Source organism: Lynx canadensis, chromosome D3 (assembly GCF_007474595.2).
Source record: "Lynx canadensis isolate LIC74 chromosome D3, mLynCan4.pri.v2, whole genome shotgun sequence".
NCBI lineage: Eukaryota > Metazoa > Chordata > Mammalia > Carnivora > Felidae > Lynx > Lynx canadensis.
This window is the reverse complement of record NC_044314.2, coordinates 72,696,244-72,712,646: the sequence shown is the minus strand read 5'-3', so window position 1 is coordinate 72,712,646 and position 16,403 is coordinate 72,696,244. Positions and strand designations below refer to the sequence as shown.

Below are 16,403 nucleotides of genomic sequence, written 5' to 3'. Positions count from 1 at the left end.
CCACTAGTTTTAACAGCCATTGATGATTCTTGGTTGAGGTAATTATTACTATGATGGTCGCCCAGTGGTGATTTTCTAATTCCATCATTCCGTCTGTGGTAAGTAATTGCTTTCCGTTCTCTTTTACAAATAAGTTGGGTCTGACATCATGCTAGAACTCATACTTCTTGTCAAACATGGTAGTGTTACCATAAGTTATCTGGGAGATCCTTGTTTTTAAGTTCATGCTTTGCAAAAGTATTCCACACTAAGGAAATGAAAGAATAGTCCAGCTTCACATATAATAGTCTATGCTCTCAGTTGCAATGATAATGTTTTATTTCTTCCTGTATCTACCTGTGCTTACCATTGCTTTTATCTTTCCTCTCAGTCCTGGGTTCTGTTTCCACCATGGAACTTTGCTCAGGCTCCAAATGGCTTTTGCTTGCTTTGGGTTGGTTTGAAGTGCTGTAAAAATGATGAGAAGTAGTAATAATACCAGTGTCTGTAGATTTAGATACATAGCATGTCAGTATCTTGTACTTACCAATTAAATCAGCGTGAAAAAAATTTAATCTTAAGGCAGGGGAAAAGAGGTGACTCAGGAGAGCTTAGTGTAACAGCCATCTTAGGTCTGTCAGTGTCTCCTAGCTGGTCAACCCTTACCTCATAGGCCTTGAGGCCATTTGCTGTCGCAACCTGCACTTTCTGCCACTACCCCCTCCCGTTTTCCTGAATTCCTTCTGTAAGAGAAAACTGGTTATCAGTGATGGTGTCCTCTTTTGGATGTTCTCCCTTAAATGAAGGGGGATGAAAAGAAAAAATAGCCCTTTTAAGAAGTTTGGAAAGAAAATGAGTACATGATCTTTAGAATGGTTAAGGACTGACATACATCCAATTTGTTGCTATTTTCCTTTCAGATGAAATTAAAATTATGTTGCAGCAATTTGTTTCTTGATTCAGAAGGTATTAATGGGGTTTTGTTTGGACCTGCAGGTCAACATATTAATAAGCCTCTATTATTGTCCAGACCTTAGGAAACTTGCTGTTTCGAGCTCAAATTCTAGAGAAGTGGAAGGTTTCTGTTGTTGTTGATTATTTATTTATTTATTTATTTATTTATTTATTTATTATTTTAGAGTGTGAATGGGGGAGAGGGGCAGATGGGGAGCAAGCTCCACACTCAGAGTGGAGCACGATGCGGGGTTCAATCTCACCATGGTGAGATCATGACCTGAGCCATAATCAAGAGTCAGACGCTTAACTGACTGAACCTCGCAGGTGCTCCCAAAAGTGGAAGTTTTTATTGATTTTATTTCTTTAAATCTTGCTCTTTTTTTTTTTAACGTTTATTTATTTTTGAGACAGGGAGAGACAGCATGAACGGGGGAGGGTCAGAGAGAGAGGGAGACACAGAATCTGAAACAGGCTCCAGGCTCTGAGCTGTCAGCACAGAGCCTGACGTGGGGCTCAAACTCACGGAGTGTGAGATCATGACCTGAGCTGAAGTCGGCCACCTAACCGACTGAGCCACCCAGACGCCCCTTGATTTTATTTCTTTAAACTTGAGGTTTCTTTTAGTTGCCAATCTTTGTGACTGCTAGCAGATTTCCAGGAATCATAAATAAATTTCTCAGGTGGTAATTTGCATTCATGAGTTCAGGCATCTCTGAATCCTCCCTGACCACTGGATTTTCTTCCTGCAGGAAGACCTCCTGATGCAGTCAAGCAAAGAACATTTATGCACAGGGCTCCCTGAAGACTGTTTGAGGAACAAAGGTATTTATCTCTCTCAACTCTTTTCCTTTTTCCACTTATTACACACACTGTTTTAGTTCACATTTTCTGTTGTGCATTGGGAATGCAAGTCCCTGGCTTGCAAGATGGACTTAACTGTAGAAATTCTTGATATTACCCATGGACATACTTGAAGACACCTAGCAATGTCTTAGGTTTTGGGGGGTTTGTTTGTTTTTAATGTTTGTTTATTTTGAGAGAAACATGCGTGAATGGGGGAGGGTGAAAGAGAGAATCCCAAGCAGGTTTGATGAAGTGGGGCTCGATCCCACAAACCATGAGATCATGACTTGAGCCGAGATCATGACTTGATCCGAAATCAAGAGTTGGACACTTAACCAGCTGAGCCACCCAGGTGCCCCTGTTTGTTTGTTTAAGTAAACTCTGCGCCCAGAGTGGGACTTGCAACAGAGACAGAGTCACATGCTCTACTGTATGAGCCAGCCAGCCACCCAAAGCGGTGCCTTCGTTTTGACAGCAGTTTGCCTCGCACTTTTTTTTATGAGTCCTTATTGATGGGGGGTTGAACCTTAATTGCTGATGTGAAATCTTTTATTTGATTTTATAAAACTGAACTGCCTCCTCGGAAGGGTTAACATGGATGGGGAGGAATTGACCCTGCCCAGTTCAGCGCTGTGGAGTGCATTCTGTTCTTCCCCTAGGCAGGGATGGGAGAAAGGGTTCACTCCAGGCCACCTTGAGAATTGTCAAAGCAACTTATTTCCAATATTGTTTTGCTCCTCAAAACAATGAATAGATATAGGCATCTGAGATACCACTTTTAGTTTGATTGATTGATTAGGTTGATTAGATTGACTAATTGAGGAGGAAGCCGAGACACAGAGTACTGAGCCAAAATTCTTCTCCCCAGTCCCCAGCTGAAAGTAATCTTGGGTAACTTTAGAGAGGACTATGTGTATATATTATGCAATTAAGGTTAAAAATGTAATCAAAACCACCAAAAAAAAGAGAAAATACATTAAGTATGTTTGATTATATGAACATGTTGTTACTGTGATAAAACATCAGATTTGACTACTCTGCTTCTTGGCAGCCCAGACAGAAAAGGAAGCACAAATCGTCCTTATGAGAAAGGGCACTTGTCCCAGTTTATTACCCTGCTTCCTGCTGCTGGAGATTTCCTTTGTGGCTTAAAGGCTTGGCTGTCCAATATAGGTTAAAATTCTGAAGATGAGAAATGTTCTTTTTACATGTCTCCCCCAGTTCCTAGGGCTTTATTTGGGACCGTTTTTAGCACTACGGCCCCCAAATATCTTTTCAATGGGGCTTCAGTATTGCTATATTGAGTCTTCAGTATATTGGTATATTTTCACTCACATCTTAGCACAAAATTTAGTGTCTGTTGAACTACACTTTCGTTTAACAACTGAACTGGCCTTTAAACAGGAGAACCAGGGGGCACCTGGCTGGCTCAGTTGGTAGAGCACGCAACTCTTGATCTCGGGGTTGTGAATTCACGTCCCATGTTGGGCACATAGATTACTTAATTAAAAAAAAAAAGAAACTGGAGTGCCTGGGTGGCTTAGTCGGTTAAGTGTCTGACTTTGGCTCAGGTCATTACCTCATAGTTTGTGGGTTTGGGCCCCATGTTGGGCTCTGTGCTGACAGCTCGGAGCCTAGAGCCTGCAGCCTGCTTTGGATTCTGGGTCTCCCTCTCTCTCTGCATTTCCCTCACGTACACTTTGTCTCTTTTTCCCTCAAAAATGAATAAATGCTTAAAAAGAGGTGGAGAGGAGGCAGAAGAATCAGTTATTTTCTGAGGAATACTTTTCTGAGGAAATCTGCCTTCCCAGACTTACCTGGTTTCTGTCCACCTAAAAGTCTGGTCCACAATGGACGTGGGTAAGATGAGCTCATCTGAAAAGTATCCTCAGATAAACTACTTTGTGGCACTTTTCTTCCTGTCCTGATAACTATTCTTCTTTAATGACTTAAATTGGGAAAATGAATTGTTTTTCCCCCCAAAGTCATGTGCAGTATTCTCAGTTTGAAATGGAGGAACTTGAAAACAGCACCTCTACTAGAGTTTTCAGCAGCAGTGACCCAGTGCCTGACTATGATATATTCTTCCATTCAATCCCCAAAGAGCCTTCCAAGGTGTCCCTTTGTTACACATGAGGAAACAAGGTCTGCTGTGCAGAGACCTAGCCAGTCATAGCAAGGCAGAAAGGAAGGTTCTGTGAAGGTAGGCTTCTGAAACAATTGAACACACAGGCTGCCACTGTGGATTTCAGTCAAACAGACGCACGTACTTTGCTGTAGTGTGGCCAGCATCTCAGCTCACTTTGCCAGGGTTAAGGTCAAGCATCTGTCAACCTGTCATTGACTACAGACTTGAGAAATAAATGATGTTTCTTGGAAACTTGGTTGTACATTCTCTCTGGGGACCCCAGCTGCCAGAATTTTCACTTTGCCCACACATATCCTGGTCCTGCACATATTAGATATAAGTTTTCCTGATGAAAACTGGTATATCCTTGATACCTTTATTTTAAGTGCCTGCTCTGAGATACACTGTAAATTGTTTACATAGTTTTATTTATATTTGGTTTTGCTTCCTCTGAGTGGGGGGGTACCTCAAAGGTCAGCACTATGCAGTAATTTATAAATTTGCTGAGGTATGAATTTGGGTCCCCTGCACTGAGGTGTTCAGCAGGTGAACCTAAGGCTACCACATTCTCCCTATGCTGTGTTGTTTTTTCTTCTCTAAATAAATGTCCCATTCACGATACTTCCAAGTTAGCATGGTATTCAGAATTTTGAGGTTCTTTACAGTCATGTCTGCTGTGGCTCAATTAGGTGAAATTAGAACAAATTTAACCCTTTAAAAGAACATTTGTGTTAACCAAAAGTCATCTTTAATTGGTAGGGTGCTATTTCACAGATTGTTGCTCTTTTCTTCCTTCCATCGTTCCTTCCTTTCTTTTTTTTTTTAAGTTTTACTTATTTAATTAAGTAATCTCTATACCCAGCATGGGGCTTGAACTCACAGCCCTGAGATCTAGAGTCTCGTGCTCTTCTGATGGAGCCAGCCGGGCACCCCAATTGTTCCTTATTATTTGATTGCTGTAGGGCAGACTTGTGAGAAGAGGGCATGGGGGAGCAGTGATGGGTGTTGGTAGTTGAGGGGCCATTTCACAAAGGGAGAGTGTCCTCCTGTCAGACACTGACTGGTGCCTCTCCTTTCCACTGTTCCGAGTTTTAGTATGACTGTTTCCTCGTAATTCTGTGTAATATTTTATAGAACTGACATTATCAGGGGTTTTTTGTTGTGTTTTCTTTCTAAGAATTCCTTGGAAGTGGGTTGATATGGGACTTACTTCCCACAGTAGCAATCTCTGTGAAAGCTTATTTGGAAATTCTTTGAAATCAGGAGGGTCACAAGAAATTGGAAGAGCATTTGAGGGAATAGATACATTTTTTAATGTTTTTCTTTATTTTGAGAGAGAGAGAGAGGGAGAGCAAGCAGGGGATGGGCAGAGAGAAAGGGAGAGAGAGAATCCCAAGATTCAGTGCAGGGGACCCAAATTCATTCCCAAGAGAATTCTCTCTCTCCCTCTCTCTCTGCCCCTCCCCTGCTGGAGTGCACACTCGCTTCTCTCTCTCTCTCTCCCCCTTTTCTCTCTCAAAGTAAATAAATAAAGTTTAAAAGGAAAAAAAGAGGGGTGCCTGGGTGGCTCCGTTGGTTAAGTGTCCAACTTCAGCTCAGGTCATGATCTCACTGCTTATGAGTTCGAGCCCTGCATCAGGCTCTGTGCTGACAGCTCAGTCTGGAGTCTGCTTCAGATTGTATCTCCATATCTCTGCCCCTCCCCTGCTTGTGCTTGCTCTCCCTCTCTCTCTCAAATATAAAATAAAACATTAAAACAATTTTTTTAAGAAAAAAGAAACTACCAATCTGTTTTCCAGAGTGGTTATACCATTTGGGATTCCTACCAGCAATATATGAGTTCCAGATAAGCAGTTGGATCCTTTTTCAACTCCTTTATTAATTCATTTGTAATTTAGAAATCACATGTTCAGTGGTCAGAAGAAGCTAAGGAAGTGACAAAAGTTTGTAGGGTTGTCTTCCACTGTCCTCCTACCTACCACTGTGAGCCTCCCCACAGGAGAGCTTAATTTTATAAGATATGACAATATTGCTAACCCTTGGCACATCTTTCTGAGAACAAGATGTAGGATATGCCAAAATGAATGTCATATTTAGTGCCCCAGTCTCACCACTTGATTTTTTGATCCAGGAAAAAGGCTTTGACAGAAATGCTGTTAAATCTTTGTCAACCTCCAGCATGTCTGTCCCTAATTATGGTTATATGGAGATAACACCAAAAAAAGTCTAAGTTTTTTTATGTTACTTGTATTACGATCAGGGAGTAAGTGCTCTTTTAAAAACAGTTGTATTGAGGTATAATTTTTACATACTATAAAGTTCTTTTGTTTGAAATAGACAATTCAGTGGTTTTCTTAAATATAGAGCACAGCCATCACCACAGTTCTTCATCATTCGCTAAAGAAACATGTTTGTACCCCTTAACATTCATTCTTCGTTCCCCATTCTTCCTTATCCCCAATCTCTTCCAGCTGCTAATTTGCTCTTGTCTCTATAGATTTGCCTGTTCTGGATATTTTATATAAATGAGACCTTACAATGTGCAGTCTTTTGTGACTGCTTTCACTTGGCATAAAGATTTTTTTTTTTAATTTTTTTAACATTTATTTATTTTTGAGAGACAGAGACAGAGCACAAGCAGGGGAGGGGCAGAGAGAAAGGGATGGAGAATCAGAAGCAGGCTCCGGGCTCTGAGCCGTAGCACAGACCCTGACGCGAGGCTCAAACCCATGAACCCAGATTACGACCTGAGCCAAAGTCAGATGCTCAACCAACCAAGCCATCCAGCCACCCCTTGGCATAAGGATTTTTAAGGTTCATCCATAATCTAGCATTTTAAAGTACTTCATTAATTTTTATGGCTGAATAATATTTAATCATATCCATTTATTTGATGGATATTTGGGTTGTTTCCACTCTTTGGCTATTACGAATAATGCTGTTGTCAGCATTTATGTACAGGTTTTGTGTGAATATAAGGTGTCAGTTCTCTTGAGTAGATACCTAGGAGTAGAATTGGTGGGTTATTGGAAACTCTGTTCAGCATTTTGAAGAATTGCCAAACTATTTTCCAAAATGGTTGCACTGTTTTCCAATCCCACCAGCAACACATGAAGGTTCTAGTTTTTCTGCATCCTGTCCAACACTTGTTATTTTCTGATTTGTTTTAAATTATATCCATTTCAATGCATGTGGAGTGGTATTGTGGTTTTGATTTTCATTTCTCTGATGACTAATGATGAGCATTTTTCGATTTGCTTATTGACCATTTGTATATTTTTGGGAAAATGTCTAAAGCCTTTGCTTTTTTCTTTAACTTTTCAAAAATTAATAATTTATTTTTGGAGGAATTTTGGATTTACAGAGAATCTGAGCAGATAATATAGAGTTTCCATTAACCACACCCCCACCCCTAATATGCACAATTTCCTCTATTGTTAATGTATTAGTAAATACATTTGCTATTGTACAATGTTGATACATTATTATTAACTGAAGTTTAATCAAATGTCCTTAGTTTTTACCTAATATCCTTTTCCTGTTCTAGAATCCCATCCAGGGTACCATATTGCATTCAGTCCTCAGGTCTCCTTTGGCTCTTCTTGACTGTGACAGTTTCTCACACTTTCCTTGTTTTGGGAAGACCTTAAGAGTTTTGAAGGTTACTGGTCAGGTATATTGTAGAATGGCTCACCATTGGGATTATCTTATGTTTTTATCATAAGAGTGGAGTTACAGGTTTGGGGGAGGAAAATTACACAGGTAAAGTGCCATTTTCATCACATCATATAAAGGGCACATACTATAAACATGAAGTAGTGTTTGTGTTGTTCTCCACTGTCAGGTTACTTCCCTCACCCCATTTCCATACTGTTCTCTTTGTAAGGAAGTCACTCTGTACAGCCTGTACCTAAGGAATGGGGAGTTATACTCCCTCTGCCCATTTTTATTATTGAGTTATGAGAATTCTTTATATATTCTAAATATAGATCCTTTATCAGATAGATGATTTACAGATATTTTCCCCCACCAGTGGGTTGCCTGCCTTTTCACTTCTTGGTTTTCCTTTGAAGCACAAAAGATTTTAGTTTTGATGAAGTTCAATTTATCAGTCTTCTTTTTATCACTTGTATTTCAGCATCTTAGCTAAGAACTCTTTACCAATATCATTAAGCAATACTCTTGTGTTTACTTCTAAGAGTTTTATAGTTTCAGCTCTTACATTTACGTCTCTGATCTACATTGAGTTAATTTTTGTGTATGATATAAGACAGGATCCAAATTTATTCATTTGCATGTGGGTATCCAGTTACCCCAGCACCATTCATTTGTTGAAAAGCTGCTTTGTCAAAAATCTGTTGACTAACTATATGTGTTAGAGTTTATTTCTGGGCATTCAGTTCTAATTCTCTTGCTCTTTATGTCTGTCCTGTGCCAGGGCTGGACTGTTTCCATTACTGCAACTTTGTTTTTGAAATCAGGAAGCATGAGGGGCGCCTGGGTGGCTCAGTTGGTTAAGCGACCAACTGCAGCTCAGGTCATGATCTCGCCGTCTGTGAGTTCGAGCCCCGCTTTGGGCTTTGTGCTGACAGCTCAGAGCCTGGAGCCTGCTTCAGATTCTGTGTCTCCCTCTCTCTCTACCCCTCCCCTGCTCATGCTCTGTGTCTCTCCATCTCTCAATAATAAATAAACGTTAAAAAAATTTAGAAAAAAAAAAAAAGGAAGCATGAGTCTCCCATCTTTGTTCTTTTTCAAGATCATTTTGGCTATTATGTGTCCCTTGGCATTTAAAAAAAAAATTTTTTTTTTTAATGTTTATTTTTGAGAGAGACAGAGAGACAGAGTGAGAGCAGGGGAGGGGCAGAGAGAGAGAGGGAGACACAATCTGAAGCAGGCTCCAGGCTCCGAGCTGTCAACACAGAGCCCGACATGGTGCTGGAACTCACAAACCGCAAGATAATGACTTGAGCCGAAGTCGGAGGCTTAACTGATTGAGCCATCCAAGTGCCCTTCCCTTGCATTTTTATTTGAGTTTCAGGATTAGTTTGTCATATTCTGCAAACATAAACACTTTTTCAATGGTTATAAAACTACAAATCTAAGGACCTTCAGCTGAGGTAATGAAATGCCTGTGATTCTAAAATGGGCGCATACCTCACAGAATACATGTTTCACCCTCCAATATACATATGTACTTTTTTTTATTAGCATTTTCTTTATCCATTCATTCATCAGTGGATATTTAGGGTTGTTTCCATGTCTCACTCTGTAAATAATGCTGCAGTAAACATGGGGGTACACATATCTTTTTAGAATAGTGATTTCATTTCTTTTCAATATATACCCAGAAGTGAAGTTTCTGGATGGGAGTATACCTAATACTTTCAACAACTTTCCTAACTTCATTCAGACAACATCTATCATTTACCTGATATGTGCCGAGGTCAGTGTTGGGTATTAGGTCCTCAGTGATTATTAAGCTCCTGCTTCTTTGGGAGCCTGGGTGGCTCAGTCAGTTAAGCATCTGACACTGGATTTTAGCTCAGGTCATGATCTCATGGTTTGTGAGATCAAGCCCCACGTCAGGCTCTGCACTGACAACGTGGAACCTGCTTGGGATTCTCTCTCCCTGTCTCTCTGCCCCTCTCCTGCATTCTCTCTCTCTCTGTCAATAAATAAACGTGTAAAATAAAATGAAATGAAATTGTTTGAGATTTCAAAGTCAATGTGGTTAATTAAAAAGTAAAAGAGGGTACCTGAGTGGCTCAGTCGGTTAAGTGTCCAACTTCAGCTCAGGTCATGATCGTGCAGTTCATGAGTTCGAGACCTGCATCAGGTTCTGTGGTGACAGCACAGAGCCTGCTTGGGATTCTCTTTCTCCCTTTATCTCTGCCCCTGTCCCACTGTCTGGCTATCTCCTCTCCCCCTCCTCCCCTCTCCCCCCTCCCTCTCTCCCTCTCTCCCTCTCTCCCTCTCTCTCCCTCTTCTCCCTTTCTCCTTCTCTCCCTCTCTCAAAATAAATAAACTTAAAAAAAAAGTCTCTACATGAAAAAAAAAACACAAGTAAAAGAGGGGTACATGGGTGGCTCAGTTGGTTGAGCATCCGACTTCAGCTCAGGTCATGATCTCACAGTTTGTGAGTTCAAGTCCCACATCCTCTGCCTGGGACTGTCTACTCTCTCTGCCTGTTCCCCCAGTCAGTCAATCAGTCAAGTAAAGGAGTAAGCAGAGTATCATTTTGTTTTCAAGCAGTACACAACCCCTGTTCCCCAACCAGCCTTCAGCATTATACCACCTGGGAAATGAGTGTTCCCCTGCCTCCTCCCTAAGATTCTCAACTAAGTTGAGAACAGGTATTCTTCCAGCAGGTAAGGGCTCTGAGGGAGAATCTTGCCTTAAGGGCTTTGCACAGTGAACAGTTTGGAGAGGGGAAGAGTTTTACAGTTTTCCTGAGAAGTTATAATGAAGGATTCAACTAAGATGGTGCTGGAACAGAGTAGAAAAGCCCAGAATTGAACCCAGAAAACCGCCAGAGAATTAGCAGAACGGAGTCACCGGACCCAAGTGCAGACGAGAGGCCCACGGAAGAGGGTAGGAAGAGCAGCGAGGCGGTGCGCGCTCCACGGACTGGCGGGAGGGAGCCGGGGCGGAGGGGCGGCTAGCCAGCCAAGCAGAGCCCCCGAGTCCGGCTTGCAAAAGCGGAGGGGCCTGACGGACTGTGTTCCGACAGCAAGCGCGACTTAGCGTCTGGGAGGTCATAAGTTAACAGCTCTGCTCGGAAAGCGGGAAGGCTGGAGGACAAAGGGAGGGTGAGCTGCGGAGCCCCCGGACGACAGAGCTCAGTTTGGCAGGGAACAAAGGCGCTCGCCAGCGCCATCTCCCCCGCCCATCCCCCAGCCAAAATCCCAAAGGGAACCGGTTCCGGCCAGGGAAATTGCTCGCTCCGCGCAAACACCCAACTCTGTGCTTCTGCGGAGCCAAACCTCCGGCAGCGGATCTGACTCCCTCTGGCTGCCACAGGGCCCCTCCTGAAGTGGATCACCTAAGGAGAAGCGAGCTAAGCCTGCCCCCCCTGCCGCCGTGCACCTTGCCTTCCCACCCCAGCTAATACGCCAGATCCCCAGCATCACAAGCCTGGCAGTGTGCAAGTAGCCCAGACGGGCCACGCCACCCCACAGTGAATCCCGCCCCTAGGAGAGGGGAAGAGAAGGCACACACCAGTCTGACTGTGGCCCCAGCGGTGGGCTGGGGGCAGACATCAGGACTGACTGCGGCCCCGCCCACCAACTCCAGTTATACACCACAGCACAGGGGAAGTGCCCTGCAGGTCCTCACCACACCAGGGACTATCCAAAATGACCAAGCGGAAGAATTCCCCTCAGAAGAATCTCCAGGAAATAACAACAGCTAATGAGCTGATCAAAAAGGATTTAAATAATATAACAGAAAGTGAATTTAGAATAATAGTCATAAAATTAATCGCTGGGCTGGAAAACAGTATACAGGACAGCAGAGAATCTCTTGCTACAGAGATCAAGGGACTAAGGAACAGTCACGAGGAGCTGAAAAACGCTTTAAATGAAATGCAAAACAAAATGCAAACCACCACGGCTCGGATGGAAGAGGCAGAGGAGAGAATAGGTGAACTAGAAGATAAAGTTATGGAAAAAGAGGAAGCTGAGAAAAAGAGAGATAAAAAAATCCAGGAGTATGAGGGGAAAATTAGAGAACTAAGTGATACACTAAAAAGAAATAATATACGCATAATTGGTATCCCAGAGGAGGAAGAGAGAGGGAAAGGTGCTGAAGGGGTACTTGAAGAAATAATAGCTGAGAACTTCCCTGAACTGGGGAAGGAAAAAGGCATTGAAATCCAAGAGGCACAGAGAACTCCCTTCAGACGTAACTTGAATCGATCTTCTGCACGACATATCATAGTGAAACTGGCAAAATACGAGGATAAAGAGAAAATTCTGAAAGCAGCAAGGGGTAAACGTGCCCTCACATATAAAGGGAGACCTATAAGACTCGTGACCGATCTCTCTTTTGAAACTTGGCAGGCCAGAAAGAATTGGCACGAGATTTTCAGGGTGCTAGACAGCAAAAATATGCAGCCGAGAATCCTTTATCCAGCAAGTCTGTCATTTAGAATAGAAGGAGAGATAAAGGTCTTCCCAAACAAACAAAAACTGAAGGAATTTGTCACCACTAAACCAGCCCTACAAGAGATCCTAAGGGGGACCCTGTGAGACAAAGTACCAGAGACATCACTACAAGCATAAAACATACAGACATCACAATGACTCTAAACCCGTATCTTTCTATAATAACACTGAATGTAAACGGATTAAATGCGCCAACCAAAAGACATAGGGTATCAGAATGGATAAAAAAACAAGACCCATCTATTTGCTGTCTACAAGAGACTCATTTTAGACCTGAGGACACCTTTAGATTGAGAGTGAGGGGATGGAGAACTATTTATCATGCTACTGGAAGCCAAAAGAAAGCTGGAGTAGCCATACTTATATCAGACAAACTAGACTTTAAATTAAAGGCTGTAACAAGAGATGAAGAAGGACATTATATAATAGTTACAGGGTCTATCCATCAGGAAGAGCTAACAATTATAAATGTCTATGCGCCGAATACCGGAGCCCCCAAATATATAAAACAATTACTCATAAACATAAGCAACCTTATTGATAAGAATGTGGTAATTGCTGGGGACTTTAACACCCCACTTACAGAAATGGATAGATCATCTAGACACACGGTCAATAAAGAAACAAGGGCCCTGAATGAGACATTGGATCAGATGGACTTGACAGATCTATTTAGAACTCTGCATCCCAAAGCAACAGAATATACTTTCTTCTCGAGTGCACATGGAACATTCTCCAAGATAGATCATATACTGGGTCACAAAACAGCCCTTTATAAGTTTACAAGAATTGAAATTATACCATGCATACTTTCAGACCACAATGCTATGAAGCTTGAAATCAACCACAGGAAAAAGTCTGGAAAACCTCCAAAAGCATGGAGGTTAAAGAACACCCTACTAACGAATGAGTGGGTCAACCAGACAATTAGAGAAGAAATCAAAAAATATATGGAAACAAACGAAAATGAAAATACAACAATCCAAACGCTTTGGGACGCAGCGAAGGCAGTCCTGAGAGGAAAATACATTGCAATCCAGGCCTATCTCAAGAAACAAGAAAAATCCCAAATACAAAATCTAACAGCACACCTAAAGGAAATAGAAGCAGAACAGCAAAGGCAGCCTAAACCCAGCAGAAGAAGAGAAATAATAAAGATCAGAGCAGAAATAAACAATATAGAATCTAAAAAAACTGTAGAGCAGATCAACGAAACCAAGAGTTGGTTTTTTGAAAAAATAAACAAAATTGACAAACCTCTAGCCAGGCTTCTCAAAAAGAAAAGGGAGATGACCCAAATAGATAAAATCATGAATGAAAATGGAATTATTACAACCAACCCCTCAGAGATACAAACAATTATCAGGGAATACTATGAAAAATTATATGCCAACAAATTGGACAACCTGGAAGAAATGGACAAATTCCTGAACACCCACACTCTTCCAAAACTCAATCAGGAGGAAAGAGAAAGCTTGAACAGACCCATAACCAGCGAAGAAATTGAATCGGTTATCAAAAATCTCCCAACAAATAAGAGTCCAGGACCAGATGGCTTCCCAGGGGAGTTCTACCAGACGTTTAAAGCAGAGATAATACCTATCCTTCTCAAGCTATTCCAAGAAATAGAAAGGGAAGGAAAACTTCCAGACTCATTCTATGAAGCCAGTATTACTTTGATTCCTAAACCAGACAGAGACCCAGTAAAAAAAGAGAACTACAGGCCAATATCCCTGATGAATATGGATGCAAAAATTCTCAATAAGATACTAGCAAATCGAATTCAACAGCATATAAAAAGAATTATTCACCATGATCAAGTGGGATTCATTCCTGGGATGCAGGGCTGGTTCAACATTCGCAAATCAATCAACGTGATACATCACATTAACAAAAAAAAAAGAGAAGAACCATATGATCCTGTCAATCGATGCAGAAAAGGCCTTTGACAAAATCCAGCACCCTTTCTTAATAAAAACGCTTGAGAAAGTTGGGATAGAAGGAACATACTTAAAGATCATAAAAGCCATTTATGAAAAGCCCACAGCTAACATCATCCTCAACGGGGAAAAACTGAGAGCTTTCTCCGAGATCAGGAACACGACAGGGATGCCCACTCTCACCGCTGTTGTTTAACATAGTGCTGGAAGTTCTAGCATCAGCAATCAGACAACAAAAGGAAATCAAAGGCATCAAAATTGGCAAAGATGAAGTCAAGCTTTCGCTTTTTGCAGATGACATGATATTATACATGGAAAATCCGATAGACTCCACCAAAAGTCTGCTAGAACTGATACATGAATTCAGCAAAGTTGCAGGATACAAAATCAATGTCCAGAAATCAGTTGCATTCTTATACACTAACAATGAAGCAACAGAAAGACAAATAAAGAAACTGATCCCATTCACAATTGCACCAAGAAGCATAAAATACCTAGGAATAAATCTAACCAAAGATGTAAAGGATCTGTATGCTGAAAACTATAGAAAGCTTATGAAGGTAATTGAAGAAGATTTAAAGAAATGGAAAGACATTCCCTGCTCATGGATTGGAAAAATAAATATTGTCAAAATGTCAATACTACCCAAAGCTATCTACACATTCAATGCAATCCCAATCAAAATTGCACCAGCATTCTTCTCGAAATTAGAACAAGCAATCCTAAAATTCATATGGAACCACAAAAGGCCCCGAATAGCCAAAGGAATTTTGAAGAAGAAGACCAAAGCAGGAGGCATCACAATCCCAGACTTTAGCCTCTACTACAAAGCTGTCATCATCAAGACAGCATGGTATTGGCACAAAAACAGACACACAGACCAATGGAATAGAATAGAAACCCCAGAACTAGACCCACAAACGTATGGCCAACTCATCTTTGACAAAGCAGGAAAGAACATCCAATGGAAAAAAGACAGCCTCTTTAACAAATGGTGCTGGGAGAACTGGACAGCAACATGCAGAAGGTTGAAACTAGACCACTTTCTCACACCATGTACAAAAATAAACTCAAAATGGATAAAGGACCTAAATGTGAGACAGGAAACCATCAGAACCTTAGAGGAGAAAGCAGGAAAAGACCTCTCTGACCTCAGCCATAGCAATCTCTTACTCGACACATCCCCAAAGGCAAGGGAATTAAAAGCAAAAGTGAACTACTGGGACCTTATGAAGATAAAAAGCTTCTGCACAGCAAAGGAAACAACCAACAAAAACTAAAAGGCAACCAACGGAATGGGAAAAGATATTTGCAAATGACATATCGGACAAAAGGCTAGTATCTAAAATCTATAAAGAGCTCACCAAGCTCCATACCCGAAAAACAAATAACCCAGTGAAGAAATGGGCAGAAAACATGAATAGACACTTCTCTAAAGAAGACATCCAGATGGCCAACAGGCACATGAAAAGATGTTCAGCGTCGCTCCTTATCAGGGAAATACAAATCAAAACCACACTCAGGTATCACCTCACACCAGTCAGAGTGGCCAAAATGAACAAATCGGGAGACTATAGATGCTGGAGAGGATGTGGAGAAACGGCAACCCTCTTGCACTGTTGGTGGGAATGCAAATTGGTGCAGCCGCTCTGGAAAGCAGTGTGGAGGTTCCTCAGAAAATTAAAAATAGACCTACCCTATGACCCAGCAATAGCACTGCTAGGAATTTATCCAAGGGATACAGGAGTACTGATGCATAGGGGCACTTGTACCCCAATGTTCATAGCAGCACTCTCAACAATAGCCAAATTATGGAAAGAGCCTAAATGTCCATCAACTGATGAATGGATAAAGAAATTGTGGTATATATACACAATGGAATACTACGTGGCAATGAGAAAAACTGAAATATGGCCTTTTGTAGCAACGTGGATGGAACTGGAGAGTGTAATGCTAAGTGAAATAAGCCATACAGAGAAAGACAGATACCATATGGTTTCACTCTTATGTGGATCCTGAGAAACTTAACAGGAACCCATGGGGGAGGGGAAGGAGAAAAAAAAAAAAAAAAAAGAGGTTAGAGTGGGAGAGAGCCAAAGCATAAGAGAATGTTAAAAACTGAGAACAAGGGCGCCTGGGTGGCGCAGTCGGTTAAGCGTCCGACTTCAGCCAGGTCACGATCTCACGGTCCACGAGTTCGAGCCCCGCGTCGGGCTCTGGGCTGATGGCTCAGAGCCTGGAGCCTGTTTCCGATTCTGTGTCTCCCTCTCTCTCTGCCCCTCCCCCGTTCATGCTCTGTCTCTCTCTGTCCCAAAAATAAATAAACGTTGAAAAAAAAATTAAAAAAAAAAAAAAAACTGAGAACAAACTGAGGGTTGATGGGGGGTGGGA

The 16,403-nt window shown here is 41.7% G+C and overlaps 1 protein-coding gene across 5 annotated transcripts in view; it reads left to right on the top strand.

The window, feature by feature from the left end:
• The window catches only part of PRR14L (proline rich 14 like), a 62,152-nt gene that overhangs the window by 20,242 nt on the left and 25,507 nt on the right, over positions 1-16,403 (top strand). For 4 of the 5 annotated variants that reach the window (XM_030335773.1, XM_030335775.1, XM_030335779.1 and 1 more), the window contains one exon: positions 1,686-1,758. In XM_030335773.1, the coding sequence (XP_030191633.1) occupies positions 1,686-1,758 (73 nt within the window). Of the gene's footprint in view, positions 1-1,685; positions 1,759-3,534; positions 3,640-16,403 lie in introns of those variants that run through there. The other variant, XM_030335780.1, reaches the window with a different exon arrangement.